This window comes from Aspergillus nidulans, chromosome VI, assembly GCF_000011425.1.
Source record: "Aspergillus nidulans FGSC A4 chromosome VI".
Classification (NCBI taxonomy): domain Eukaryota; kingdom Fungi; phylum Ascomycota; class Eurotiomycetes; order Eurotiales; family Aspergillaceae; genus Aspergillus; species Aspergillus nidulans.
Genome location: NC_066262.1, coordinates 2470635 through 2497940, shown reverse-complemented (window position 1 = coordinate 2497940; position 27306 = coordinate 2470635). Strand labels below are relative to the sequence as shown.

Genomic DNA, 27306 nt, shown 5'->3' with positions numbered 1-27306 from the left:
TAATCAGCTTGGATGCTGGTAAATAACCATATCGAATCTTTAACCTGACACTTTACTTCTGTTTCGCACTAGACACGGGCCAACTCTATGCTCGAACCTAGAATCCAGCATACCCCTCCAGCAAATCGCCCGGGCGTGCCAGCTTCGAGCCTGGTCCTCGTATGTTTTCTTCCATCTGAATTCCTCCCCCTCCTCTTCTTCTTCTCTTACTACAGGCTACTTGATTACGAAAACATAAATTCATTATCACTAAGCAAGCGCCAGGTAAGTACGCCTCTGAAATAGATGGGATATAGGTTTGATACTCTCACCAGCACTCTATGTTTGTTAGTAATGACGGCATGCATCTTTGTTCTTGCGCGAGTGTTAAGCAGTATGCGTGTTATGCATTATAACTTGATATGGTGCCCGTGTATGGGAGCTTGGATAGACTGATGAAGAGTCTAGCCAATTTCGCCCGTCCGGTAACGGGCCCAGATATGAAAACCGACTTTCTCGTAAAATCCTTCAACACTGACCCAATCCACAAAAACGCCCTCGATCCCTCGACTCTTCATATCTTGTAACGCGTGTGCCACGAGTGCAATTCCCACGCCCGACTTGCGATGGCCTTTGTCAATACCAACGCAGCCTATCAGGCCTGTATTTGGACCACAAACAGAGGGCATAACCCAGTTGGACTGCAAGATACTCGATGAGGGCGGAAGCATTAGTGTCCAGCCGGCTTGGGCACCATTGGCATCGAAGGCCGTCATGATAGAGTACGGGTGAGAGACCGGGTTTAGTTTACGGTAGATGTCGACCCAGTCCTATAGCCCTTGGTTAAGGAGTATATTCGTGGATCAGAAAGTGTGGATTCAAACCGGATTGTCCGCAAAGTTCCTGCTCTGACCAGCTAGACATTCGTCATACCCGGCTTCCTGAAGCGGGGAGAATGTATACCCTGCCTCACGAGCCCGTTGCCCATAATCACGATCGTGCCCCATTTCAGTAAGGCTGAAAGTGCGGATATCTCGATACAGATCCACCGAACGCGGCGGATCAGGACGCATCCGGAACCCGCGGCTGATGAAGAAATCCAGCACTGAACTCGAGGATATTTTGTCCTCATGTCTATCCTGGTCCTCGGTCGATGCTATGCCTTTGGGAAAACTAGAGTTTCGCAATGGGTCCATAACCGGAACACCAGGCCAAAACCTGGGGAATGCGCTCCCGACCTCGATGCAGCAAGGTTCAAACTCATTCTTAAACCAAGCAATAGCCTCCCTCAACAAAGCCGTTCCAACACCTCTCCGCTGATACTCCGGGCGCACAGCAAGAACGGCAATATAGCCTTTTGTGGCATTTGCCGGTTTTTGCGCTAAGTGTTTGGATTGGTAAGACAGGCAGAACCCAATAGCCCTGCCATCAGCCTTGGCGACAAAGTGGTGTGCGTTTGGCTGTGGAATGATTTTGGCGAGGGCATCTGGCGGTAGAGAATATTGGGGCAAAGCGGAGTCCCAAATTTGGGATATTGAAGGCAGATCTTGGACATCGAACGGGCTTAATGTTACCTCTATTGGAAGTTGGGAAGGTGAGGGGTTCTGAGGCCGGGACATGGTGGGATGTGGTACACCGTTTGATCTTGGTTATATTAGGGGTTTTCGAGAAAATTGCTCGTACGGTAGTGCTTTGGCAGCGATTCTCGTAGATCGTCTATGGTGCCTGGGTGCTGCGCGAAGCAGGATAGATTAGTTGAAGGACAAGTTTGCCAGCCCGACATGATTGAACTACGAAATGTCCCGCACTATATACCCAAGACAACTGGAATCAGCTGACTGTACTAAAAACAAGGGACATCACCGGGAGTAATAACAAGAGTTCAGCAGGTTGCCTGCATGGCCATACTAAATAGAATACTCGGTGCCACTTGGGAGAATTTCAGATTATGGCCTTCTAAGAGACCACTGAAACTAACAGCTACAGCTCAGCTACCCTGAGATAAATCTACAAGATACAACGACGTGTAACGCCACCAAATCAATTGATTCGTGCAGATTTTCCATCCTCCGTCCCAACCCAGTTGTTTTGCATGAATGTAGTCCCAACTGTCCCAAATATGTAGTACAGGAAACGCGAAATATGCAATTCAGCCCGACAGAATGAAGACGAATGAAAACGGATTTTTTTGTTCAAGAGCCTGAATATGGAAGAGAGGAGTAAGAAAATGAAAACCAGCCGCAAAACAAATAACGAAGATCAGATAGGAATATTTGTCCAAATGGTACGAAGAAGATGATAAACAGCGTTTTCCCCCATTCAGTACATCGTAACCACAGCCCGGCATGAGACATTGCGAAAGCGATCAAGTCCAAACGAGAAAAAACGTGAAAACATAACAGACGGATCCAGCCAAGCTCCTATGGAGAGTAGAGATTACACATTGGAGAGTGACGAAGAAAAGTAAAAAAGGCACACCCAAATGAACTCTATGGGATGTAGAGTCCAGGGATCATCCGCCCCTGACAGAGTATGAAAAAGGAAGGATTCATTACCTCGGAACATCAGAGCTTGATCCTTTAGTGACCATAGTTACCACCCCAGCCACCTCGTCCAGTGTTCCCGTAGTAGTTACCGAAGCCGGCACCACCGTAGTTGCCATACCCGGTCGCCTGGTGATGGGTCTGGTTGGCAGCTGTCTGGTGCCCGCCGAGGCCGCCAAGACCACCGTACTGAGGGTTCAGGTGAGGGTAACCACCAAAGCCCTGCTGTGTTTGCTGACCCTGCAGCGGGGGAAGACCGGTCTGGCTCTGGGATTGGCCTGGAGTGTTGGTCGCGGAACCAGGGCGGTTGGCCTGGGACAGCGAAGGACTTGGTCCACCGGTCTTGGAAGCGTCAAAAGCCTTGGTTTCTTCCGATGAAACGGGAGTCTGCTGGGCGATGGGCTGGTTTTGTCCGAACCCGGCCTGACTGCGCCCAAAGACATCAGTCATGCCTGTCCCAAAGGCGCTGGCACCTGCAGCCGACTGCTGGCTCTCAGAAGGCTGTGCCGATCCAGTACGGCCATAGACCGAATCGCGGCCGGGGATACCCTGGTTAAAGCTGCCAGCAGTCGCAGGGGATGCCGAGTGGTCGTACGAGAAACCGTGCGGCTGACCGTACATGCCACCCTTGCCATACGGACCGTACTGACTTCCGTAGCCGTACTGGGAACTGTGAGGCATATACTGATCTTCGTATCTGCGAGCGTCATCGTAGATTGGGCGGTTTCGACCGTACTGTTGACTCATGTACGAAGCATAGTGCGGGTTAGAGTAGTATGGATATCCATAACCGTAAGCATGAGCACCCTGGGTAGGCATGTGGTGCGCGGCTGGAGTCTGAGTGACGCCGGGAAGAGTCGGGTTGGGGGTGGTGTGGCCGCTGTTCGGGGCTTCAACGTGACCATAGCGGGTGGGAGGTTGGGTGGTGGGAATCTGAGGCTGGGCTTCAGCGCCAGAGACACCAAACCCAGCAGCGCGCTGCGCAAGGGACGCATCCTGAGATTGACCGTAGGCGTTGTAGTAGTTGTATGGAAGGCGTTGGTCGCCAGCATAAAACGGCGAATATTCGCTACCGGTGGTGACAGTCGGCTGAACGGGGGCCTGGTTTGCGAACGGTTCCTGGACTTGAGGCTGCGGTTGAGTAAGTGGTTGAGTGAACGGGTCATAAGGTTTTTGAGAGTCGTAGCGAGCGAAGTCTGAGAAAGTGTTCTCGGCAGCGGTAGCCTGGGGCACGGGAGGCAAGCCGGGAGCGGGACGGGAAACAGCAGCGGCCTCGGGAGGAGCCTGAGCTTGAGTGGACGGAGGCAATGAAGCGCGCGGAGCAACAGGGGAGTGCTGAGGAGGCTGAGCACGGGTTTCAGTGTCTTCTCTGTTTTCGTCAATATCAACATCCGCAGCCTCGCCATTCAACCCCATGCTGCCAAACTGCACGGCAGCACGATCGACGGCATGATTTCCAGGCATAACGACAGCCTCCTGTTGTTCCATGACACGCCGCTGCGTTCCAGGGGTACGGATGTTCTGCTTGAATGCGCTTGTAGGCAAGGCACTAGCTGTGGGGCGGGCGGGTGTTGAAGTAGCCGCCGCGCTGGGCTCAACAGTGCTGCCAACAGTGCTGGCAGCCGTAGCGGATGGAACAGGGGGAGAGACATCGGGAATCTGCGCAAGGTTGTTCTTCGTCAAATCATCCTTGGCCGGCGAGACGTCGGCCGACGTGGGTGTCGCCTTCTGCGGCTCTTCTCTCGGTTGAGGAACTGCTGGCTGGGGCGCCCTGTCGGCGGGTAGAGGTACAGCAACAGGAACGGGTGCAGGGGCAGGGGCAGGGGCAGGGGCAGCGTCAGGTTCGGCAGGCTTTTCTTCGGGTTGGGGTTCGGGAGCGGGTTCTTCAGTCGCAGGAGCAGCAGGAGGGGGAGCAGTAGCGGGAGCGGGAGCGGGAGCGGCTGGCTTTTTCTGAGGAGGAGGCACCGCCGGTTTCGCGAACAACGATGCCCAACCCTTCTTGGTACCCTCCGGCATGGCAGGGGTATCCTTCGTGGTAGACACTGTTTCCGGAGCAGCCGTCTCGGCGGACGAGGTAGCGGTTGTAGTTGTCGCTGAGTCTGCAATAGGAGTGATTTCAGCGGGGAGGGATGACTTCTCCGTGCGTGTTCCGTTGGCATGAGTTCCAGCCCGACCGCCACGGCCACCACGGCCACGATCTCCACGAGCGCGACCGCGGCCTTCAAATCCACCGCGTCCACGTCCTGGCCGCACGGCAGTTGTGGCTGACTCCGTAGGGGTGCTCTGTGCCTCCTTGGGCTTGGGACGACTTCGGTCGGTTGTCTTCTTCTTTACTTCCCCCCACTGAGAGACGTTGCCTGTCGAAGTGCCAAATTAGCGGGAAGACACGACGACGAACCATTCAATTGATTGACACAGGGCTGACAAACCTTCACTGATGCGATCAATTGCCTGCTCGAGGTCACCATCAGCATCCTCCAAAGCGAAGACCAAATCCTCGTCTGTCCAGTCAGGGAAGAGCTCCTTCAACATCGGCAGAGTATCCGAGTATTTCTTCTTCATTTGACCGAGTTCTCCTTCATCTTCGTATGTAGGCTCTGTGACGTCGGGCTTTGTGGATCTGCTGCCACCTCGACCACCTCTGGAGCTGTAGCCGCCACGGCCACCACGGGCGGATACCCTGCCACGAGAGGCAGAAGACCTCGATTGAACTTCAGACATGTTGCGATAAAATCTCTGATTCTCCAGGGGAGGAGAAATGTGATGGAGCTCGAAGGAGTCTAAAAGAGATGAAAGGTAGAAAACAGGATGCGGCGAGTGGGAGGAAAAAAGCGGGTAAAAAGAGGTTCGTTGGTAGTGTTGTCCTCCGTTAACGATCACAGATGCAGCCTCTCGCGTGAGGCAGCACCAAAGCACGGAAGAAGAGCCGCGAGGGACCGAAATCGAGCAAAAGGAGGAATTGAACACGAGGAGGAAGATGCTAGGACAGAAAGGGTGACAAGAATGAACGGGGAGGAATGGATATTAAGGTGGAAGGGAGGAGTAGGAGAAAGAGGTGAGGAAGAAGAAATGAGGTTTTCAGTGGAGAGAGCGGAGAGCGACCGGACGATGAAAGACCACAGCTTGGGTCCTGCGCCTGCGCCTGCTCCTGCTCCCTGGCCCGATCAATCGAGACAAAGGCACAGCACACTTGTGCTACGGACATATACAGCCTGAATGCGGCTTGTGTTCTTTTGTTATTGTTACTCCCATTAACAAACTATACATAGACAAGTACCTCATCGCCGTCGTGGGATTTCGTCATCATTTTGGCTTCGATCTATCCATGGATTCTGTGCTACTACCTAGGTAATTAGTAGACCCCACGAATCACAACTGGTGAGACCTCAAATCAGCGAACTGAGGCGAGCTACTCGATTATCGCTTTTTAGGTTATATACTGCAAGATTAGGCATCGACAATACAGTGATAGTCGTCTTTCAAGGGGCTCAGCTGAAGCAAGTCCAAACTGGGAACTGTGTTCGTGGCGGTTGGTGGCAGGCTCCCAGACGGCAACCCTTTCTCACCGCCCGCCTTCTTGAGACTTGAGCTTTCAGTGTCCGATGTCGAGATCACAACGGTCATCGTACGATCACAGCATTGGCTTGAAAATCCCCAATGCCAATCACCGACACCTCTGAAATTTGACAGATTTATCTCACATCATGAAACTTACCGCGCCTTTCAACTTAAATCCCCTGTCGAAGTTCCATGTCCCGTTGCCGCGAACTCCCCGCCAGTCCCAGCAGCTCCTGAATGCCCTTACGTCCTCCTTCCGTCGTGAACTTGATCGTGCCCACCCTCCCACCGCATTGTCTTCGGACGAGGGTTCTGGCACTAATAATGCTTACAGCGGAGACCATCTGAACGAAGAGCATGCTCACTCGGCCGCTCATGCTACCGACAAACATATCCGCGCGCTTCTCGATAACCCCCTCTTCCGTGTATCGCCCTCTAGAAACAGTGTCCGGTCTGGACCCCAGTCAAGTACGGATGGATCAAGGATTCAGAAAGAGCCTATGGCCATTTTTGACGAGCTTGTCGCCTCTGGCTCTGCTACTGTGGGCTCTGTCTCTGATTGTCTCAATTGGCAGTTGTTATTAGCCAGCCGTCAGAGCGGCGAGCGCTTCGTAAAGGAGCTCAGGGACTCTCGAGCAGGCTCCAGGACTTTCTCTTGGTGGTCTTCTTCAGATCCGTCGACGAGAGTCTCATTCCTGAAGAATAACAGAGCGGTGCGTAGCACATGCAAGTTCATGGCGGCGGAGGGGTTACGGGACTCAATCCTGGCTTGGCTGAGAGTTTTGAGGAATCGTGATTTTGGTGACTTGGAAGTAGAAGAGGATTTGGCAGAGAAATCTTTCAAGTATATTCTGGGGAATTATCTGAATGGAGAGATTGAATGCGGCGGTGGGCTAGTTTCTGCCCTACGCTTCTACGTGGATGCTTGCAAAATACTCATGTCAACTGCCGATGAAACACCGACATTGCCTCTCAAAAAGTCTCTCGGTGCGCCGGCGGGTTATCTTCTCAGCATGATTGAGATGAACTCGCGTCGAAACCCGAGCGACTCTATACCGGCCGATGTATACGATAAATATGCGAACATGGTATCTGCGTTGGCGCTCGGTAAGCTTCAGAGTGCTGTGATATCCATTTATCACCCGACTCGTCCTGATGCAGAGCCCTTCGTCCGTTATTTGCGTCGCTTATCACCATCAGCTATTGCTGCATGGCCTCAACAGCACCGTACCAAAGTTGTGCGGGTGGGCTTTGATGCCCTGCGTATTCTCAGTGATTCTGGAAAGACCAGAGACTGCTTATTTTTGGCAAACTTCCTAGAGCAGCATGCACAAGAACTACGCGAAACACAAAAGGCCGATTTTTCATCTGAGTTGTTGTTACGCCCTCTTTCAGAGCCGGAATTTGCCATTTGAACGTAGTTTGGCTGCTTACCTACCTTTCACAACTGATGCTATCCCAAGGACAAGCTCGGCTTGGCTCTTTTGTTCTCGCTGTCTTTGAATCTGGACTTGCGTTCGGTTTCCACAGCTATAGACCCCGGAGCAATGATGAGGAACCAAGAGACAAAAATGTCCTGTGACTAAACTTAGAGGTTTAGATATCGAGATCCTCTGCATCACACTTCACAGGCCAGTCGCACCAAATGCCAGAAGGATGGACTCTCTTGGCAAGCTGACGTTGGAACGAGCGCCGAGATTGGAAGGTGACCATGCTTACCCGAAGCTGTGTTTCGGAGCTTTTAGCGCGCATTGTTTACCTTGTTTGCGGACGTGCTCTCCTAGAGGTCGAGAGGGGGACAGGGGGACAGCCGAAATTACCATTACTCCGCAGACGCTCCTGATAAACGTCACCGCGCAACCACACCACTTCCCGCCCACTTCAACTTCATCATCAGCTATAATTCGCACGTCAAACCGCTTCCAGCGTCTCGCGAGCTTCGCAAAGTTGCAGACCAATCTAGCATCTTCTGGTAACCACTTTTCCCACAACGCCTTTAGTCGACTCATTATTACCATGTCATCTACTCCTTCAATTGCCGCTCTTGTGTCAGGTCCGTCGATATCATTTCCCACATGAAGATACATGATTATGTCAAAGATCTTGACTGGGATGTCTAAATCCTTGATACTAACACTGCCCTCCAGATTCTGCGGGCTCACCGTCTGTTAACGGCGCTCCACAGCAGAACGGCAGTAGCCATCTTTCTAAGCCGATGGAGGCTTCTGCTTTGACCGAAACAAACGATGAGAACTTGTCAGAGATTCGTACTCCAGCCAATGACAGATCCAGTGTATCTATATCGGAAAGCAAACGAGAACAGGCCAAGGCAGGGGAGAAGCGAGAGCTCGAAACACCATCCATCACGAATTCAGGCGGAGTGGAATCGACAGAGCCTGACTACAAGAAACCTAGAACGAATGAGGATGCAGTCGCTGCTGATAGCACATCCCCCAATTCGCGAACTGAAAAAGCCGATCCTGGTCAGGCTGCACCGCAGCAGAAGAAGAAAGGGGGTCGGCCCAGGAAGACCAAGGACACGGTCAAAAAAGGTATCCCTACCGATGGCATCGGTAGTAGGACGCGTAGCCGCACCAAAGTCGTTTCGTGAGATTCTTTCATTAACTCCCAACGGTGTGCAGTGGTGACTACTTGGAATGTTCTGGCCTTCAAGCTTATGAGATTCATGTAATGAGCATTGTCATCAACAATACTCCTAAAATTGGCCGTTGACTGGGCCAACTTAAAGTTTTATGGGCATGATATAACTTTGATCCTCCCTGCAACTGTATTGGGGCATTCGCTAGAATTGGTTATTTCAATGCTCCGTAGTCCATGAATTACTTCTCAGGTGCCGACATCGGCATTTGTTGTGAACAGAAAGCTGACTCACGCAACTTCGGAACGGAAGAACATCACTGATAATTTCCCCCACTATCGCAGAGGGGAAAGGCGGTGTCATTGTTGAAGAGTCATACAAGCTCTTTTTTATTGGAAGTCATCCTCCTAGACACAATTCAGCGTCTTTGTGGATTTGTATTGCAGTTGATATTCAGACACAATGGGTTCCAACAAGATCTGGCTGCGCGCTGAGACCAAGCCTGCCGAGGCACGGTCTGCTTGTATGTGACTTTTCATGCATTCAAGCGGCCGTTTGTTAATCTGCTGAGCAGTGACACCGACCACTTGCAAGGCTCTTATTGATGCTGGATATGAGGTGACGGTTGAGCGATCTACTCAGCGTATCTTCGATGGTAAGATTTGTCTAATGGACTCCAAGCTCATGTTGGGTGCGGTCGTGTTCGCATTGACTAGTATCCTGGCTTCTGATTTTGTACTGGACTTCGCTGACCTTTTTCCTTCGATAGATGACGAATTCGCAAAGGTTCGAACGCCTCACCTCCAAATGCAACGTGCCTAGATTTTGACCACGCATTGTACAGGTTGGCGCTCCTCTTGTTGAGGAAGGTTCTTGGGTCAAGGATGCACCCAAGGACGCTTACATTCTAGGTCTGAAGGAACTTCCTGAGGATGACTTTCCTCTCGAGCACGTTCACATCTCTTTTGCGCACTGCTACAAGGAGCAGGCCGGCTGGGAGAAGGTGCTGAGCCGGTGGCCTCGTGGTGGCGGTGTTCTCCTGGACTTGGAGTTCCTCACCGATGATGCTGGTCGTCGGGTTGCTGGTAAGATCTGAAGAGAGAATGTTTCAGGAACTATACTGATGGCCGTCTGGTGCAGCCTTCGGTTTCTCTGCTGGCTATGCTGGTTAGTTTGCCATTTCTAAGCCGACTGAAACAGTACTGATGATGACTGCAGGTGCTGCCTTGGCCGTCAAGAACTGGGCCTGGCAATTGACGCATCCCGAGGGCGAGCCTCTCGCCGGCGAAAAGCCTTATGCCAACCAAGACCTTCTGATTCAGTCAGTCAAGGAGTCACTCCAGGCGGGTCAGAAGCAGTCTGGCAAGTCCCCAAAGATACTTGTCATCGGTGCTGTAAGTACTTCGTCTGCACTTCATGACGTTTCTGACCTTATCATTGTAGCTGGGACGTTGTGGTAAGGGTGCTGTGCAATTGGCGAAGGACGTCGGCATTCCCGAGTCTGATATCATTCAGTGGGATATGGAGGAAACCAAGAAGGGTTTGCGCTATCTACCATGTGTGACTTCATGCGCTAACAGTGCCTAGGTGGCCCTTTCAAGGAGATTGTTGAGGATGCTGACATCTTCGTGAACTGCATTTACCTGTCTTCCAAGATCCCTCACTGTAAGTCGACCTTGGAGAGGATTTCTGTCAAACGACCAGAAAGTGCATGAATATTGACACCTACCTCACAGTCGTTAATGTTGAGAGCCTTTCCACCCCTAGCCGTCGTTTGTCTGTCATTTGCGACGTGAGCGCTGATACGTAAGGCAAATCTTCCCAAGTCTTCTGCCGTATCCACTAATATTGCCAACAGTACCAACCCCAACAACCCAATTCCTGTCTACAACATCACCACCACCTTTGACAAGCCCACAGTACCCGTTACTCTGCCCAATGGCACTCAAGGCACGCCTCTCAGTGTGATCAGCATTGACCACCTCCCGTCGCTTCTCCCGCGTGAAAGCTCCGAGATGTTTAGTGAAGCGCTGATGCCCAGCTTGCTTCAGCTCAAGGACCGTGAGAACGCTCGGGTCTGGAAGCAGGCCGAGGATCTGTTCAACCAGAAGGTTGCCACTCTGCCTCAAACGGCGTAAACTCAAACGCAATGCATGTCAATACCCGGGGATAGTGTTGCATGAAGTTTTGTAAAAAATAGGCTCATGATAGAATTGGTTAAACAAATCCCAAGATAATGAACATACGGATGCACCTCGGTGTGATTGTGTCTGATACAGTAGCTATTAAACATTCTGCCTACCGTCTACCCGTAAGAGCCCTGTCTCACCGATACTTTCGTGACCGTTCAGTTACCTCAACCCATCGCCAATGTTTCATCCTCATTTGAAGTCACGCCGAGATCTTCAAACCCCACTTGCATCATTCATTTATCAGCGGCCCTCTTTAGAAAGGGCATCAAGGCAAGCACTCGGAGCCATGACCCAGTCACATCTGGCCGCTGCGTCACTGACCGTCTAGCAAGGGATCTGCAGGTCTATCAACGCAAATCCTATGTTGCGCCCACTTCACGGTCACCAATTCAACCACATTCATTGGTTCTGCGGATCTCGACACTGGTCCTAAGCAATAACATGGAGTCCCAACGCATTTAGCCTTACCAGTCCACCAGCCCTGGTTTTTAATCTGTACTGCTCACTGTTTGAAGCGAGCTGGCCTTGAAACAGAAGGATGTGGGGACGCCGACGGAGGGCCGGTCGCTAGGTACAGCGACTACGGTCGGCACTGATTCTGAAGAACATCCGAACTCCTGCACTCTGCAGCCTTCCTTCTACTTTCTTTCTCCCTTTATTATTGCAAATTTGCAAATTTCACGGAGGAAACGGACTGATAAGTCCTCGGGGCGCAGCCCGATTATTGTGCTGCCTACATTTCTCACGACTCCCTCCGGACGTAGGCGGAACCCTGTCAGCCTTCTCAGCCTACCCCAGTCTTTTTTCTCTCCGCAGCCCGCACGGCGCACAGCCTTCCCGGGAAACCTGGTTGGGGTTTCATGGCAAATTTAATTGTCGACGGCTGACATTCACCCACTTCCGGGCTCACCCGAGCTGAGGACGACATCTTGGAGAGTGTGCTGGATTCAAGTCGAGGAGTCGAAGCGTCATCGTCCTTTGGAAGCGACTGTGATTGCTTTGTCTCTCAGAGCCGACGGGCGAGCACAAACATCGCTCGCAGGCTTTGTATCATTAGGCGACCTATGGAAAGGCCATAGAACTACAGCCAAACAGTCTTGGTTCGTGAAATCCGCAGTTTGATGCAGGAAAAACCAACTACGGTCGCCGCGTATGCGGCTGGAGCATCCCTAGCGGCCGTTGCTCTGTTCTATGTCTTTGGGCCGAATTACACCATCGATGGAGATGAGGCAGGAGGGAACCGCAAAAAGAGCATCGTGGGCCTCTCGAATCCCGCGAATGACTGTTTCATCAACTCCGTGCTCCAGGCACTTGCCGGTCTGGGCGATCTACGGTTATATTTGATCCGCGAGCTCCATCGGCGGGAGCTGGACGGGCCTGAAATCTACAACCAGCTGCCCGGGCCAGAGGAGGCTGACCAATTGCGTGAGAAGAGACCGGACAGGATCCGGGAGCTTCAGCAGGGTACCATTACCAGGGCGCTGAAGGAGATGCTGGATCGGTTAAACGAGCGGCCAATTTATAAGAAGACGATCTCGGCGCGGGCATTCATCCAGGCCTTGGAGTTTGCATATCGCACTCGCATTAGTCGCAACCAGCAGGACGCGCAGGAGTTCCTGCAGATTGTGGCTGAAAGACTGTCCGACGAGTACCATGCTGGTGTGAAAGCACGTCAAAGGGCGGAGAAATCAATCGAATTCAATCCCTACCAAGAGCGCGAGGAGGCGCCGTCTGAGATTGAAGTGCGACTGGATGACGGCACAGAGAATGGTCTTCCGGCCATAATAGACACCAAGCTCAAGGAGATCGACAACGAGTATGGCTTTCCTTTTGAAGGCAAGTTGGAGTCCCAGATTGAATGCCAATTCTGCCACTACAAGTACAAGCCGAACCAAACTTCATTTGTCAATTTGACACTGCAAGTCCCGCAGAGGAGCTCTACCACACTCAATGCTTGCTTTGACGGCCTTCTCAAGACCGAATATATCGACGACTTCCGATGCGACAAGTGCCGGTTGTTACACGCGATTGAGGTAAAATCAAATGCGCTAGTCAAGGCTGGTTCCGCAACCGACAGGCAGCGCCTAGAAGCAGAAATTGAGAAGATTCAACTCGCTCTCTCCAGTGATCCGGAAAATGCTCTGGACGGGGTTACACTGCCACCTGCAGAACTTGCTCCGAAGCGCAGAATTGCTCGGCATATGCGGATCACAGTCTTCCCCAAAATCATCGCCATTCATCTTTCACGATCCATGTTCGACCGGAGCGGCTCCACAAAGAATGCTGCAAAGGTCGCTTTCCCTGAACGGCTCCCGCTCGGTGGGATCTTGAGCCAAAAGTGGTTCAAACTGCTAGCTATTGTCTGCCACAAGGGCAGTCATAACAGCGGGCATTATGAATCTTTCCGGCGCAACCACCTCTACCCTCCATACTCAACACCCAGCGTATTCAGCTCCTATGCACAGAGCCGCGCAGCCAGCGAGAACCCCTCGCGTGTGGCAAGCCCCCGTCTTCCTGCGAGTAGCAGCAGTACCGAGCCGCCAGCTCTAAATATTTCACCACCGGCCTCAACTTCTACTAACTCACCGTTGTCTCTAACACCTGATTCTCCATCTAGACCCCCATCAGCAACCGATCTCAAGAGCCCCCGTCCAACAACATCCAGCTCTCGTGTTTCCTTCCAAAGCACACACTCGTCCTCTAAACAGACTATTTCTCCCACTTCTGCAGCACGCAACTCTTCATCACTTGATACCGCTCGTCTCAGCAGCCCCGCCTCGAGAAGCTCACTTGCAGAACGCAACGCCTCGGCAACAGACACAGAAGCCAGTGCAAGCGCAAGTCTTGCATCGCGAATCCGGCGACGTCGCAAGACAGCTGATAGGTGGTGGCGGATCTCGGACGAGAAGATCAAAGAGTGCAAGACCTCGGACGTGCTGGGCATGCAGAAGGAGGTGTATCTTTTGTTCTATGAGATCGAGAAGTCAGGCTCTTAAGCTTCTAAGCTATTGATTCCTCATATTTTCTGTTTGAAGGAAACGTGGATAGATTCAATTGACTTTTGTGTGGTTCGATAGTATATACATTTCAGGACTTGGGAATCTGTATAGAGGGCTACAATCGCATCAGTGGACATACGGGCATTTGCTGTTCCTACTTTCCTTTGTTCTGGGTGGGCTGAATACACGGAGCCTTGTGTCGGTTGCTCTTCTTTATTTCGTCCCTACCATTTATCCTGAAACCTGAATTAGCTATCATTAGGTCCAAGTTCATCAACCTTCAGAATTATAGCTCTAAATGTAAAGAATTTTATATACCTAGTGACATCAAGCGGATGATCTATCCGGGGGAAACGGTACCTCACCCTGCTCCTCGATTGGAGAGACGCACCACTTCAAAGTACTCAGTCCTCGCTCTTTTCCCTCAACAAGCTTATTATCTATACAGCAGCAGGTTCAAGAAACATAGCCAACAAGAATCCCTGCGTACCTATCGTCACCTGCAGTTCGTATCTCATTCTCGTGCCTACGGTATCCCCAGTTATCAGTGCATACATAGACTTTCATACCACGGCTAATATTGCGTGTTCGAAAATAGAACAAAGATCTTTTTCGTCTTTTCTCAAAGAAAATCAACATTCAAGGGTTAGGATGAGACGAGATAGGTGGACTTGCATGGTATGGCTCGATATATAGGGCAGCCATTTACGATGCTACCTAAATATAAACTCATCTATATTTCCTTCCATAATCTGATCTAGTATTCTTGCCGCTTTGTTGACTCTGCGACCTGTTTCTTGATTGGTTTCTATCTTTGGCGTTGAAACGGCGGGAGTGGCTAGCCCTAACAACTTGCCTACAAAGAGCCGTGTGCATAGTAGCAGAAGTTATATACTTACATGGTAATGCTGTATACTAACACACAGATACCGCCCAAATATAGAAGAATGTGTGGATTCTTTTAAGTCTATGAAACATTTTAGATGGGATCTGGATTGTGAGGAAGTAGAATAAATAAATAATCCTTTCTCTGTCCTCGACGTTGGGTGTAGCATGCTTGCTATGTCGAAATTGAAATTTAAAATCGGACCGAACCTACACTTACGTAGGGGCTATACGTACTGTGCTTAGTATAGTATAGGTTTAGCTCTATTCTAATATCAAACTCTATACCTCGTGATACTCTACCGACAATCTCCAGCGGTCCCCACGCCCACGATCTAAGGCCCACCATGGCTGCCGGCAATCACGCCGACGGCAATTACGACCTCGACTCGAACGACCCTTCAGATACGGCCCTGGATTGGGAGGACAAAAGTCCTACTGGAGCCGCCTTTGCCTCTGCGCATCCTCCAGCACCAAGGCCACGCTTGCCATACTTCAGACGACCATCTGGACCTCCATCACAGCCACGTTTAGATTCGTCTTCGCCTCCAACGCCTGACCGTCCCCGTTCCCTTCTATCCTCGCCTCCAAAAGTGGTGATCGCGGCCAGGAATCCAACTGGCGGGATCCGTGGGAAGCTGAGCTGTATTCTCAATGCTTTGAGTAGCGCGTTAGGGCTCGGAAGGAACGGGGATGGGGCTAGGGCAAGAGATAGTGCTAGTGTCGCTGCAGATTCCAATTCGGCTCTTATCGCAGCCGAGGAAGCTGAGGCTGAAGTTGAGACTGCTGATGCAAATAATAATGGAGAGAGTGATGAAGGAAAAGACGAGAATCCAGAGGGAAACGATAATGAAGGGGAGCGGGAAGAGGAGTACACAGTCAGCGACGAAGCTGGAGAGCAGAGGGAGACAGAGAACCTGGGCACGCAGTCAACGGGCACTGCCTGGAATTTTGCAGCCCCAGGAATGGGATATTACACGGAGAGCGAGGTAGCAGAAGAATTGGAAGTTGACGAGACTGGAATAGAAAGAGGAACAGAAGATGACGAAGACGAAGCGGGTGAGGCGGGAGAGAAGCGAGCCTCTGCCGAGTCGAATACGGACGGTCAGCTGCCAAAAACCACAACTTCCCATTTCTACAGTCTAGACATCCCACTCCTGGAAATTGAGGACGGCGAGGTCCCAATTGCAAGCCCTTCACTTGCGAACCCCAAATCTAGCTGGTTATCGTCTGATGGTGGACTTCGATCTGCAGGTGTGGGCCTTCCCAGTCCAAGCGGATCTGTTGCTAACTGCAGGTGGTCAGCGACATTGCCAGTATACACCTCAAACCCGCCAAAGCAAACAAAACATGAAGAGTACCAACCTTTGGCAGACGCTGCTTCTTCGGATTGTGCGCCAATTTCACTATCGAACGGTCTGGACCAACCGCTTGTAGTGCCGCGAGATGATGAAGACGGGGGAGCAGATGAAGATCGAGGAGGACAAGAAGAGCAAGAAGAAAAGGTGGGGGACCGACATATAAGGACAGCGGGAGTTAATGGACCACCAGAGTTCAACATGCTGAACTCCAGGATCCCAAACGCCTTTGATAGATTTCTTATAGAAGCCCCGGGGCCGTCAATTATGCCGCTGCCGACTGTTTATGGTCTATCTAGGCCTCTACAGGACCAGGCTCTACAAGGTGAGTGATTGCTTCTCTGCTGCGCTGAGGTAAAGTGTTAACTCCAGGTTTGCGCCAGTCTGGGGAGATGAAAACGAACAGCCGCTCAGCGCTCAAGGAAACGACACAGCATTACTGTTTCACGACGCAGACCGGCTGATTCCGTCTATCGAGGTCGACCACGACCATGACCACGACCGCCCTAATAGCTCTGACGGGTTGTATTTCCCCTGCAGTCCTAATACTCGCCTCCCTAGAATCCCTACTGATCCTAATAGACACTGCACTAGTGCCAACAATGACCGGTTAAACAGACGCTCAGATAGCGCTACGGCCAGAGCCAGCGGTCCAACAAAACCATCCGGCCGTCGTCCGGGGACAAAACGCTATAACGGCAGCCGTAGCAATAAGGGAGATATCGCCTGGGGCAAAGCCAATAGGGGTAAGAAAAACGGCAACAATGGCAATGATAGCCAACGGCAGCGGCTCAAACATGTGTATTCTAAGCCCCTTTTTACTACGCATCATTCAAAGTTACGGGGCGCCGGCGATCTGTTGAGGGGCGCGTTCTCGCATTTCCCTGTTACTACGGATCTTCTAGGGTCATACAGCATCCAGGAACCTACCACCGAGGATACTGAGGAGGATGTTGGGGAAGAACGTGAGAAACGACAAGACGGAGTTACGACTGATCGTCTGGAGGGTGGTCCTGGTGGTATACTTGGAGAGGGTTATCCTGAGGGCGGTAGTTCTGCTGGTGGCGGCCCTGATAACTCCCTTGGATATTCCCAGGAGAGAGATAATGATCGGGACAGGTAAGCAAGCCCTGAGTCAAGTACCTTGCTTTAATCCTCACATCAGATAGATTCCCGGAAATGTCTCCAGACCCTCCGACTCCGGTAGAGTATCCTGAGAGTCCGGTAGTTCTGGATTTTAGAGGTCAAACTCCAGAGGTTTCTCCTGATCCTCCAACTCCGAGAGAGGATCTCGAAATACCGATTTCCCGAGAATTAACAGTATCTCCTGATCCACCGACTCCGGTAGAGTTTCCTGAAACTCCAATTCTTCTAGCATTCGGGAATCATACTCCTGAAGTGTCTCCTGACCCTCCAACCCCTAAAGAGGATCCTGAACTACCGGTTCCTGGAAATTCAACGATCTCTCCTGATCCTTCAACCCCGTTAGACTCTGCTGAGAGTCGCCCTACAGCTGTAGCTTCGACATCTCGTTGGTCAATTGCCCCTCCACCCCCTCCAACTCCGTCTCGGCCGGCGGTTACCCGACCTAGGAGTCGTATAGCTTATGGTAAATTTGGGAACCTGACAGTTCCCGATGCGTCTTTATCTAACTCTGGACCCAGAGCATCTAAGCGTCGGAGGAAAAGAGGTCAAGTGGAGGACGGGGAGTATGTGAATGAGGCAGGAGAGGAAGATGACTTCAGCGACGATGACAGGAATAATTACGGCGGCGGTTATGATGCCCAAAAAAGGCCCTCAAGAGGCTCAGGCGGCAGGAAACGCAAGTCTCCTTCTTCGTCCAATGCTCTAACTGCACAAAAAAGGGTGCTTAGGAACCGCACTATTGGTTTCTCAAATACAGAGGTAGGCGCACCTGGATTGGGTGAAAAGAGAGCAGCAAGTCCATCAGATGCTGGAACGAATGCAAAGAGGGCAAAACCAGGCACTCCAGCTGCGTCTGGTTTCAACAGATATGCTTGTATGTAATCCCTATCCTTCCATCCATTCCCACTTACTGCGTTTGGAAAAAGCTGACGGCCATCTCCTACAGCAACTTCCTTAGTGGAGAACAGCGTCCCTTCCAGGAAGTGCTCAGTATATGTGCTCGGAGAAAACGGAAACGGCCAGCTCGGTATGGGCAATGGTACTCCGGTTCAGTACAAGCAGCCTACCAAGAACACACAGCTACCGGATGTGGTACAGGTAGCGGCTGGTGGCGAGCACTGCATTGCTCTCACTCACGACAACAAAATCTACACCTGGGGAGATAATAGCCATGGCCAGCTGGGAAGGCTTACGAACTCCATGACAGCTCAGATGCCAGGGGAGGTGGATTTTAGTGAAGTCAATTTACCCGATTACACAATATTTGCACAGGTCGTTGCAACAAGGAGCGCATGTTTCGTCCTTACGATGTTCGGTGATGTTTATGGCTGGGGAACTTTCTCGGTACGGCGACAGCGTCTACATAAGATATGCATAAGGCTGATCAACTGACTCTTACAGGAGATTTACGAGGATGAGAACGGCGAACAACATTGTGAGCCACTCGGCTTCCGCCATCAGTGCAAATGCCAACGCACCCCATTGCATATACAGGAACTCCAGAATGTCAAACGTCTCGCCGCGGGCTCTGATCACGTTCTCGCCCAAATCTCCATACTTATTGGCGGCAATAGAGCTAGTAGCTCAGCGTCTAAAATGAAAGGATCGAGGGTCCGAAAACGCAAGGACACAATAGCTGCTGAGGGCTCTTCCACTGGCAGCGCCACCAAAGTCAGAGACGTGGTCAGGTCCTGGGGTGCCTACAAAAGAGGCCAACTCGGGCGCACAGCTGCCAATATCGCCAACTGCCTCAACCCCCTCCTTTGTGACTTCCCTGGAAACAGCTCCCGCGCGCTGAAAAATCCCGACAACGTAAGCACTATCGGCTCAGGCAAATTCCACTCCTTCGTGATTAAGGAAAGCGGTGATTTCCTTGCATGGGGTTATAACAAGTTCGCTCAGACGGCGTTCGTGCCCCCAGCAGCATCTGTGCTGAGACGCGACTTAAAGGTCGACAAACCCAGTACTGTGGCTAGCCTAAGAGGGCAGCGAGTCCATTTTCCCACCGGCGGCGTCGATTTCAGTGTTGCTCTTACGGCCGGCGGGCAGTGTCTGAGCTGGGGATCTTTTCAAGATGGCGTACGAAGTATTCCTGACACCGCTATGTCTGATGAACCCGACTTCAACAAAGTAGCTGGTCGTGATGAAGGTACACAGATACCGGCCATCATGAAAGTGCCAACGTTTGTCCCAGGCATCAATGCCCATGATAAAGGGATCAAGATGGTTTCTGCGGGTTGGACACATACGATTGCCGTTACTAACGGCGGGAAAGCGCTTGGTTGGGGGTCGAATGATCACTACGAAATTCATCCGGACGAGACTAAACACCCCATCAATGACCCGATGGAGATTCCAATGGAGGGCCTCAGGGTTGTAGAGGCTGCCGCGGGACGCTTCTTCACAATCCTGCTTGTTCAGTCTGATTAGGCTTTAAGTGGGTTGGAACAAGTTGGCAAATTCGCTGTATATAATTGCATATGGCTGGTGTTTTAGGTCGGTCTGGCTTGTTTGTTCATATTAAGGAGCTGTATTGATAGACTAGACGCCTGTATATATGGATATCGTATATTAACAGAAATACCTCTTAATGTATATCTTGTTAAATATATTATATCAGGAATGATTGGTAATAGGCTCCGATAAAACATCCAATCGGCTTTATGCCATAGGGCCTAGTCCATGATGTATAAAGAAACGAATAAGAGTCGGAGAACCTTGCAGAAATCTTGCAGAGGGAAATGGGTTTAAGAAACCGTGAGAAAAGAACACTTCTGCTACATGTAACGCAGTGCTGCCTTCAGTCACTCGCAGCAGTTACGACGTCACTAAATATATTTGATCTCTTCCAATCTACCTGTACTGTACACCGAGATTGGGTACAACTCAACTTTCGTCCTGCTTTCGTAGCTAGTGGCTATTTAGCTCTTAAAACAACCTAGGAAAATAAGGAAAACGCTACCATGAAGCATAGAAATTAAATTGCCTGGACTTCCTTTAAGTGCACACATATTCTAAGCCTCTAACAAGAGCCTAACTCTCGTAACAGGAACGAACCAAAGCACACACGAAGCCGAAACCGCTAATTTACACGCAGCCGTGTCGGTCTCGAACATATCTCTCGTGGTACGTTGTGATTTTGGTGAAGTACGTAGAGCGCATAGCACAAGCATGAAGAATCACCAGTTAGACAGGCTTGTCTCACATATCGGGCAACATTTTGTGGGAAGATCTTTGTAAGAAGCTGTAGAAGCCCCTCGAGGAGCAAGCACTGAACGCGCTTTACATGCAGTTGTATCTGTCTAAGCCGCGTCCGGCCATTTGTAGGGCAGCATATTGCTTCATTACGAATAGTCGTGGTCATCGCCGTCCTAGACATTGACATAGTGAGTCCCGTATCCGAGGATGTACCAAGATCTGCTAAATCCAGACCAGTCTCTGTGAATGGGCAAGCTTATCGAGGCCAATGTTATAGTCAATCTCGGACAGAACGGCCAATGGCCGGAATCACAAAGCTCAGCATCAAGGTCATCAATAGACGTCTGCATAACTGTAGGCATAGCTGATCTCACGCAAGAGCCGCCAGGTTGGTCCAAGGTGATGCCAGTATTGTGAGACTATTGTCCCGGTTTGCGTCATCGCCAACATTGTTATTATTACAACCAACAAAATCATAATATGTGGAGTGGTTGAAGGAAATGCTTTACGGGACTCTATGGTTCTCTTAGATTCATTCATTTGCCAGATCAAGTCACCTATTTGCCCGACGAGGTCTGAAGATCTGATGACTGAAACGTCCAGGTCGGCGAACAGAGTAGCACATGGGACATGATAGTAGGGGCTTCAAATTGCTTTGACTGATAATCGACAGCCGGAATGTTCAAAGCCGTACTGGGATGGAGAGTATTGATCCGCTAATATACCTGAGTCATCGTCCGTCTCCGTTATTTCTGGCATGCTCTGTATTTCAATGGATAAGAGGAGCAATGGTGTATATACTTTGCGTAGCAGAAGATATCAATCGATCAGGTAGAAGACCCAATTTGATAGGATCCAAGGAAGGTTTATAGGATGCCGGAAGGACGCCGAACACCTATGTGTCACCATTGTATGGCTCTTATAGCAGAGTTCGGACGGAGAGCCGGTTAAGACGGCGGCTGGGATCTCAGTTCCCTGCTGCTGACCCTAGGTGATTGCCATGATATGTTGCCTTGACGGCAGTGCAAATGCTTGATCTGGTACCCCAGATTGGGCGGGGATCCTCTCCTGCAGATTTGACTGAGTCAACTCCGTTGACATAGACCGAGGTCAGAGTAGTCATGCAGGAGACATAACCTCAGTAGTGGACTTCGTTTGAGGTTAGCTCATCGATCCAGCCCATTTTTCCTACCCACTATAATGAACACATGACCGATGCTCAAACTGAGCGGACACTGGGCCGTGGAACAAGGCGTTCTCTCCGATCTACGACAAACGGACAGCCGGTTATCGGAGCTATATCAATTAAAAGCCGCCATCGAACGCTCTGATATCGACCTGGGATTCCTGCCTTCCCAGGGGCTGTGAATAATCTCAGCCAACTCCGATATCTGCAACGTGTTTAGCACCAGCTGTGCTCCGAAACGCATGAATGGCGGAAAGATGACCCCGCTATTTTTCCGACGAAGCACGAAAGAAAAACGGAATGGGTTAACGTTTTAGAGCTCAGCCGAGCTCTTCGTACCATGTCTTGCACGGCAACGACCCAGAACTGATAGCGAGACATCCACCAACGTAGAACTCGGGAAGCTCCTGATGCGTTTCTAACAGAGAAGATCATAGTCTGCCTTCAGTGCGAAGTGTTTGTAGTTTGGACTGTCGTTGACACGGCGGGTGCATGATGTCATGTGATGGCGGGGAGTTTCGGGAGCTCTGGCCTGAGGCAACGGAAAGCGTCATAGTCGCCCAGCAAACCCCACCAGAGCAACAGCTGGATCGGCAGCCAACTTGGAAGAACAAGCACGAGAACCGTCGAGAACGGAGCGGGCAGAGACGAAAACAGGAGGGGAGTCGGGTCAATGGCACATATTAATAAGGCCTCCATCCCCTCTGGACTTTGATTCTGTTCCTTTCACATCGTGCCAGTATTAGTCGTAACATCACTCATACATCATTTCCCCACTGCCCGGTGAGTTCTTTGCCCCTCATTCCTTACTTAACCGCCGTATTCGTCGTTCGGTAAAGGCCTGGAGCTCAGACTTTCTTATTTCTAACTCCTTTCCAGCCTCCTTTCTTCTTCCTCTTTTCTTCCATCTCTCACAACTACATTCAAACCACTTCCTAATCACTTCCCACTACCTTCTAATTCACAATGGGTGTCCTCGAGAAGCTGTCCCGCAAGACCGGTGTCATCGTCGGTGATGACGTTCTCCGTCTCTTCGAGTACGCTCAGGAGCACAACTTCGCTATCCCCGCCATTGTACGTGTTCTTGATCGCCCAATTGCTTAGATATCTTGATTCTGACCACAGTACAGAACGTCACCTCCTCTTCCACCGTCGTTGCCTGTCTCGAGGCTGCTCGCGACCAGAACTGCCCCGTTATCCTCCAGGTTTCCCAGGGTGGTGCTGCTTTCTTCGCCGGCAAGGTATGTTTTAAAAACTTCTGGGAACCGAGTCCGATCTAACTCGCGTAGGGCGTTAGCAACGATGGCCAGGCCGCTTCCATTGCCGGTGGTATCGCCGCTGCTCACTACATCCGCAGCATTGCCCCCAGCTACGGCATCCCCGTCGTTCTCCACACCGACCACTGCGCCAAGAAGCTCCTCCCCTGGCTCGATGGTCTCCTCGACGCCGACGAGGCTTACTTCAAGCAGCACGGCGAGCCCCTCTTCTCTTCCCACATGATTGATCTGTCTGAGGAGCCTGTCGACTACAACATCGACACCACCGCTAAGTACCTCAAGCGTGCTGCTCCCATGAAGCAGTGGCTCGAGATGGTAAGACTGCTTCGATCATGACCCAAACTGAATCCTCCGCTAACTGTCATAGGAAATTGGTATCACCGGTGGTGAGGAGGACGGTGTCAACAACGAGAGCGTTGATAACAACTCCCTCTACACCCAGCCTGAGGACATCCTCGCCATCCACAACGCCCTCTCCAAGATCAGCCCTTACTTCTCCATTGCCGCTGGTTTCGGTAATGTGCACGGTGTCTACAAGCCCGGCAACGTCCGCCTCCACCCTGAACTCCTCAGCAAGCACCAGGCCTACGTTAAGGAGCAGACTGGCTCCAAGAAGGACAAGCCCGTCTTCTTCGTCTTCCACGGCGGTTCTGGCTCTTCCAAGGAGGAGTACAAGGAGGCTATCAGCTACGGTGTCGTCAAGGTCAACCTCGACACTGACATGCAGTACGCCTACCTCAGTGGTGTCCGTGACTACGTCCTCAACAAGAAGGACTACCTTATGTCAACTGTTGGCAACCCTGACGGCGAGGACAAGCCCAACAAGAAGTTCTTTGACCCCCGCGTGTGGATTCGTGAGGGTGAGAAGACCATGAGCAAGCGTGTCCAGGTTGCTCTTGAGGACTTCAACACTGCTGGCAAGCTCTAAAGCAGTTATATGACTTTGCAAAATATTTTGGACATTCATGATTATACAGATATGAGGCGACGAGATACCAATGAAAGTGTATAGTCTTAAAAAGCAAAAGGTTGTTAGTAGATTTGGAGATGGCGTTGGCATGGTGTAGGTATAGTTTAAAACGATATCAAAATTATCGTTCAAAGCGAATGAACAGTAGGCCTAATAAGTTGATGAGCGAATATGTGTTTTGTGTTACAACCACTACGCAAGGCGATAAGAGGTAGATTGTTGATAGCTATTCCAGCTAGACCCATAGGAGCATAGCACTAGGGAGCAGCATCTATAATAGAACTTATGGCTACAATGCTGAGTGTAATCAAATGTTCATTTTGTTCAATGACAAGCAAAATGGTAGAAAAATGGAAGATATAAAGATGTCAATATTATTGCTTCATCGCCTGCTCAATTCTGCCCATAATCCTTCCTTCTCGTTCAGAAATTAAGACGGATCATCCAAGTCGCCGCATGACCATCCTTGCTGGGTTTACTCAAGCGGGGTTTGTGCATTGGAATGCTACGGTATCACTTCCTCACCCGGCCATCACAATTATTCCCATCATCACTATCATATCTCCCCTGTGGCCATTGCTGTCTCACATTGTGCAACAGCAGACCAGCTTTGAATACAACGAGATGGCCTCTGTTACGGAGCACCCTCCAACGCTGGAGCAAATTGAAGCAGATCAAGACGAATATGATCGCCTATTCACAGCAAAAGTGGACTCTTTCGATGTTCCAACGACAACTCGGCGGGAACTGTGGTCCTATTACCTTTATTATAATGGTAGACATGGACGGTGTTAATGGTGCCCTTACAGTACTGCTACTGATCGACTCTCTAACATCTAGGAGACAACGGAGTAGGCCCTCTTTCGTATACCCAAGCATTGTAAGGCCTTGTCCCATTCTTGTACAAGCATTCTTGACCGTCTAGGTTTCAATGGTCCCTTAACGGCGCCGGCTGGCAACCAGGGACCACGCCCCGGCAACCCTGCACCGATTCGTCTCCTTGCGTAGTCCCTTGGGCCGGAGGGACACGAACCGTCTCCTCGATTGTGTTGATAGCAAATGGCCTCAGCTTCACCTTCATGACAATAATCTTTGTCTGGCTCGGGAGTGCCGCAGACTACGGCTCTTTCGGGCGCTGGTTGCTCCTCGCTCTTACAGTCGTTTGCTGGGCTTTGCAGTATGGGACGCTTGCTATCAGAGAGCCGACTCAGTGGCCCGCCGCTATGGGGCTGTATATCGTGACGTATGTTGCGTATGGCGCAACGCTGGTGTTTTATGCCGCAATGTTCCCGAAGCTTGCGAGGTATATGCCGCATGTCAGGAAGGCGAGGGAGGAGGATTTGAGAGAGGGGAGGATCGATCAAAGGGATTATGATGCTGTTGAGTCCTTGGAGAGGAATCATATTTCGTGAGCGTGGTTCTGGTTCTTGATATTGATGATACTGATGAGAAAATGCAGGAATATATCCACAGCACATAGTAATATTGGCTATTTGGCCGTGTTGCTTCTCAACCTAAGTGTTCTATTGCCTATGCAGGGCAATAACTATGCGAATAATTTAGCCATCTGTCTGACGAACTCGTGTGCGCAATCTTCCTGCTTGGGTACTTAACCTGCAACTAATATAGCGTCAGATTGGGTTGTCTTGGGGGTGTGGTGGTTCATCTTTCAGCAGAAAAGACCGGGCCCTAGAGTTCCAGAAGGCTCAAACTACGCAACCATCGGGTTTAAGCAGATCTGGCTAGCAATGAGGAAGATCCGGTCTCTACCACAGATCCTCCTCTACTATATCGCCTACTTTCTCCTCGCGGATGGGCTAAACACAACCGGTACCGACGTTCTTGACCTTGAAAACCAGAAGAGCGATAGATCTGAGACTTGATATAGGAACATTGGTATCAATCATCCAAAATGACTTCATTGACTTTTCATTCCTACAACTCACCTACTTGGGCATATCGCAAGCTGTATGCTCCATCGCCTCCACATTCGGCTTCTGGTATTTCCAGAGACATTTCAGAGTCCGCACTAAACGTATGTTTCTCGTCACCAACTTCTTCACCGTTCTCATACCATTTTGGGGCATGATCGGTCTTTGGACACATCGCATCGGTTATCATAACCGGGTAAGCTGCTATTTATTATGACTTTCATGATACTTATAGAAGTGCAGTGGGAATTCTACTTTTACAATGTCATATTTGGACTCTTTCAAGCTCCATACTATGCAGTACGTCTCACTACTGCTTCTTCCATTCCAATTTGTGTCGGGACTAATGTTCTCACGCAGTATGCCCAAACAATGATCAGTGAGCTAATGCCTCCTGGCTATGATAACATGTTTTTCGCGCTCTTCGGAATCACGAACCGTGCGGTGAGTCACCTGAAATTATCAAGTTGTTCTGGAGTTGCCAATGAGCGCTGAACATGCTGATGCTCATAAACCAGTCATCTATAATTGGACCCAACGTCATTCAAGCAATCATCAACGATACGCATAATAACTGGATGGGGTTCCCATTCCTATTTGCTATTTGTACCATGGCAATGATAGCGATTGCGCTCGTTAATGTTGAGAAGGGCCGTGAGAATGCAAGCAAGTTTGCAGAGGCACATAGGCAGAGGACTACTGTACGGGGTAGAACTGACGCATCGGATTCTAGGGCTGGCGGGAAGGGAGCTTCAATTGGGGCTTCTGAAAGGATTGAAGAGGTTGATAATGCTGACTGTCGCTACTCGGGTGCCGCAAGAAGTGATTGATCGATTGCATTAGAAACCAGGCTTGCCAAGGCATCAGATAAGATTGGACAAGAACAGCCCAGAGACAGTCTACAAGGGTCTGGGGGCCGCATTAAGACTTAGACTAGAGTAGGAGCAGAGCCGCCTGACATTCGTGGTAGGGAAAAGCCCTTCAGGGTACTTTGAGCATACCAGAGTCTTTCGATTCCCGATGTCGCAGTCAGGTGCCTTTTGCCTCATACCCGACCCCTTTCGTATATATTTCCACCACTCAAATGAATTCGGAAATTATGCTGACGACTGCTTCCCGCAAATTCACAAAAACAGTCGCCACGAGAATGCCAGGCACCTGCAGCCGTTTTCATTCTAAATTGGGACTAGATCAACTTGATGCAACAGTGGTCGCGTCGGCGTCGTCATTGGGCTGTGTATAAAGTGGGAGTGGGGAGTGGTGGTGGATGACGTCGAGATCGGAGATTCTGGCGACCCCGTTGGGATTTCTCAATTTCCCCAGAACACCTCTCCCCCTGTTCTTTGCCCCATCTTGAATTCTGTCGTCGCGAGATTTCTCGCCCTAGTCTGACTTTTAATTTACTATCGATCTTTCCAAGTCTCATTCGTCCTTTCGGTCTTCCAGGAAACTCTGGCCACGTCCGCACCTTCATTGCTTTGTGAC

General features: G+C 50.6%; 7 protein-coding genes across 7 annotated transcripts, besides 1 other annotated feature; 5 read left to right on the top strand and 2 right to left on the bottom strand.

Annotated features, from left to right (window-relative positions):
* Nucleotides 1–27306: part of a sequence feature (contig 1.51 915..1114266(-1)) that runs on past both edges of the window.
* ANIA_02870 (protein ngn15) lies at nucleotides 228–1598 on the bottom strand (the record flags this gene model as incomplete). The annotated part of the gene is made up of 2 exons (XM_655382.2): nucleotides 228–809; nucleotides 864–1598. The coding sequence occupies 2 exons, from the start codon at nucleotides 1596–1598 to the stop codon at nucleotides 444–446; spliced, it is 1101 nt and encodes a 366-aa protein (XP_660474.1). The 3' UTR covers nucleotides 228–443.
* Nucleotides 2559–5519, bottom strand: ANIA_02871 (protein mcnC; the record flags this gene model as incomplete). The annotated part of the gene is made up of 2 exons (XM_655383.2): nucleotides 4952–5519; nucleotides 2559–4879 (listed from the first exon to the last, which is right to left on the bottom strand). Exons 1-2 carry the CDS (start codon nucleotides 5241–5243, stop codon nucleotides 2559–2561), a joined length of 2613 nt encoding a protein of 870 aa, XP_660475.1. The 5' UTR covers nucleotides 5244–5519.
* ANIA_02872 (uncharacterized protein) lies at nucleotides 6137–8840 on the top strand. The gene is made up of 3 exons (XM_655384.2): nucleotides 6137–7187; nucleotides 7681–8133; nucleotides 8228–8840. Exons 1-3 carry the CDS (start codon nucleotides 6227–6229, stop codon nucleotides 8689–8691), a joined length of 1878 nt encoding a protein of 625 aa, XP_660476.1. The 5' UTR covers nucleotides 6137–6226; the 3' UTR covers nucleotides 8692–8840.
* On the top strand, nucleotides 9120–10817 carry lys1 (saccharopine dehydrogenase (NAD+, L-lysine-forming) lysA; the record flags this gene model as incomplete). The annotated part of the gene is made up of 10 exons (XM_655385.2): nucleotides 9120–9202; nucleotides 9254–9334; nucleotides 9449–9465; nucleotides 9524–9764; nucleotides 9820–9846; nucleotides 9898–10073; nucleotides 10123–10219; nucleotides 10267–10344; nucleotides 10416–10485; nucleotides 10538–10817. Exons 1-10 carry the CDS (start codon nucleotides 9142–9144, stop codon nucleotides 10815–10817), a joined length of 1128 nt encoding a protein of 375 aa, XP_660477.2. The 5' UTR covers nucleotides 9120–9141.
* ANIA_02874 (uncharacterized protein) lies at nucleotides 15103–19689 on the top strand (the record flags this gene model as incomplete). Its single annotated transcript, XM_655386.1, has 7 exons — nucleotides 15103–16438; nucleotides 16497–16638; nucleotides 16732–16859; nucleotides 17019–17232; nucleotides 17283–18133; nucleotides 18206–18603; nucleotides 18661–19689. The coding sequence occupies 7 exons, from the start codon at nucleotides 15103–15105 to the stop codon at nucleotides 19687–19689; spliced, it is 4098 nt and encodes a 1365-aa protein (XP_660478.1).
* Nucleotides 22367–24023, top strand: ANIA_02875 (fructose-bisphosphate aldolase FBA1). The gene is made up of 5 exons (XM_655387.2): nucleotides 22367–22426; nucleotides 22523–22717; nucleotides 22774–22884; nucleotides 22933–23235; nucleotides 23288–24023. The coding sequence occupies exons 2-5, from the start codon at nucleotides 22610–22612 to the stop codon at nucleotides 23846–23848; spliced, it is 1083 nt and encodes a 360-aa protein (XP_660479.1). The 5' UTR covers nucleotides 22367–22426; nucleotides 22523–22609; the 3' UTR covers nucleotides 23849–24023.
* ANIA_02876 (uncharacterized protein) lies at nucleotides 24515–26651 on the top strand (the record flags this gene model as incomplete). Its single annotated transcript, XM_050612606.1, has 9 exons — nucleotides 24515–24665; nucleotides 24731–24770; nucleotides 24816–25298; nucleotides 25350–25474; nucleotides 25526–25720; nucleotides 25779–26017; nucleotides 26065–26121; nucleotides 26182–26265; nucleotides 26340–26651. 9 exons carry the CDS (start codon nucleotides 24515–24517, stop codon nucleotides 26649–26651), a joined length of 1686 nt encoding a protein of 561 aa, XP_050468513.1.

Coding starts and splice junctions, on each gene's coding strand:
- ANIA_02875 (XM_655387.2), top strand. CDS start 22,610: ATGGGTGTCCTCGAGAAGCTGTCCCGCAAGACCGGTGTCATCGTCGGT. Junction 22,885..22,932: donor CTGCTTTCTTCGCCGGCAAG/GTATGTTTTAAA, acceptor TAACTCGCGTAG/GGCGTTAGCAACGATGGCCA. Junction 23,236..23,287: donor TGAAGCAGTGGCTCGAGATG/GTAAGACTGCTT, acceptor TAACTGTCATAG/GAAATTGGTATCACCGGTGG.
- ANIA_02872 (XM_655384.2), top strand. CDS start 6,227: ATGAAACTTACCGCGCCTTTCAACTTAAATCCCCTGTCGAAGTTCCAT. Junction 7,188..7,680: donor GGTATCTGCGTTGGCGCTCG/GTAAGCTTCAGA, acceptor TTAGAGGTTTAG/ATATCGAGATCCTCTGCATC. Junction 8,134..8,227: donor AATTGCCGCTCTTGTGTCAG/GTCCGTCGATAT, acceptor ACTGCCCTCCAG/ATTCTGCGGGCTCACCGTCT.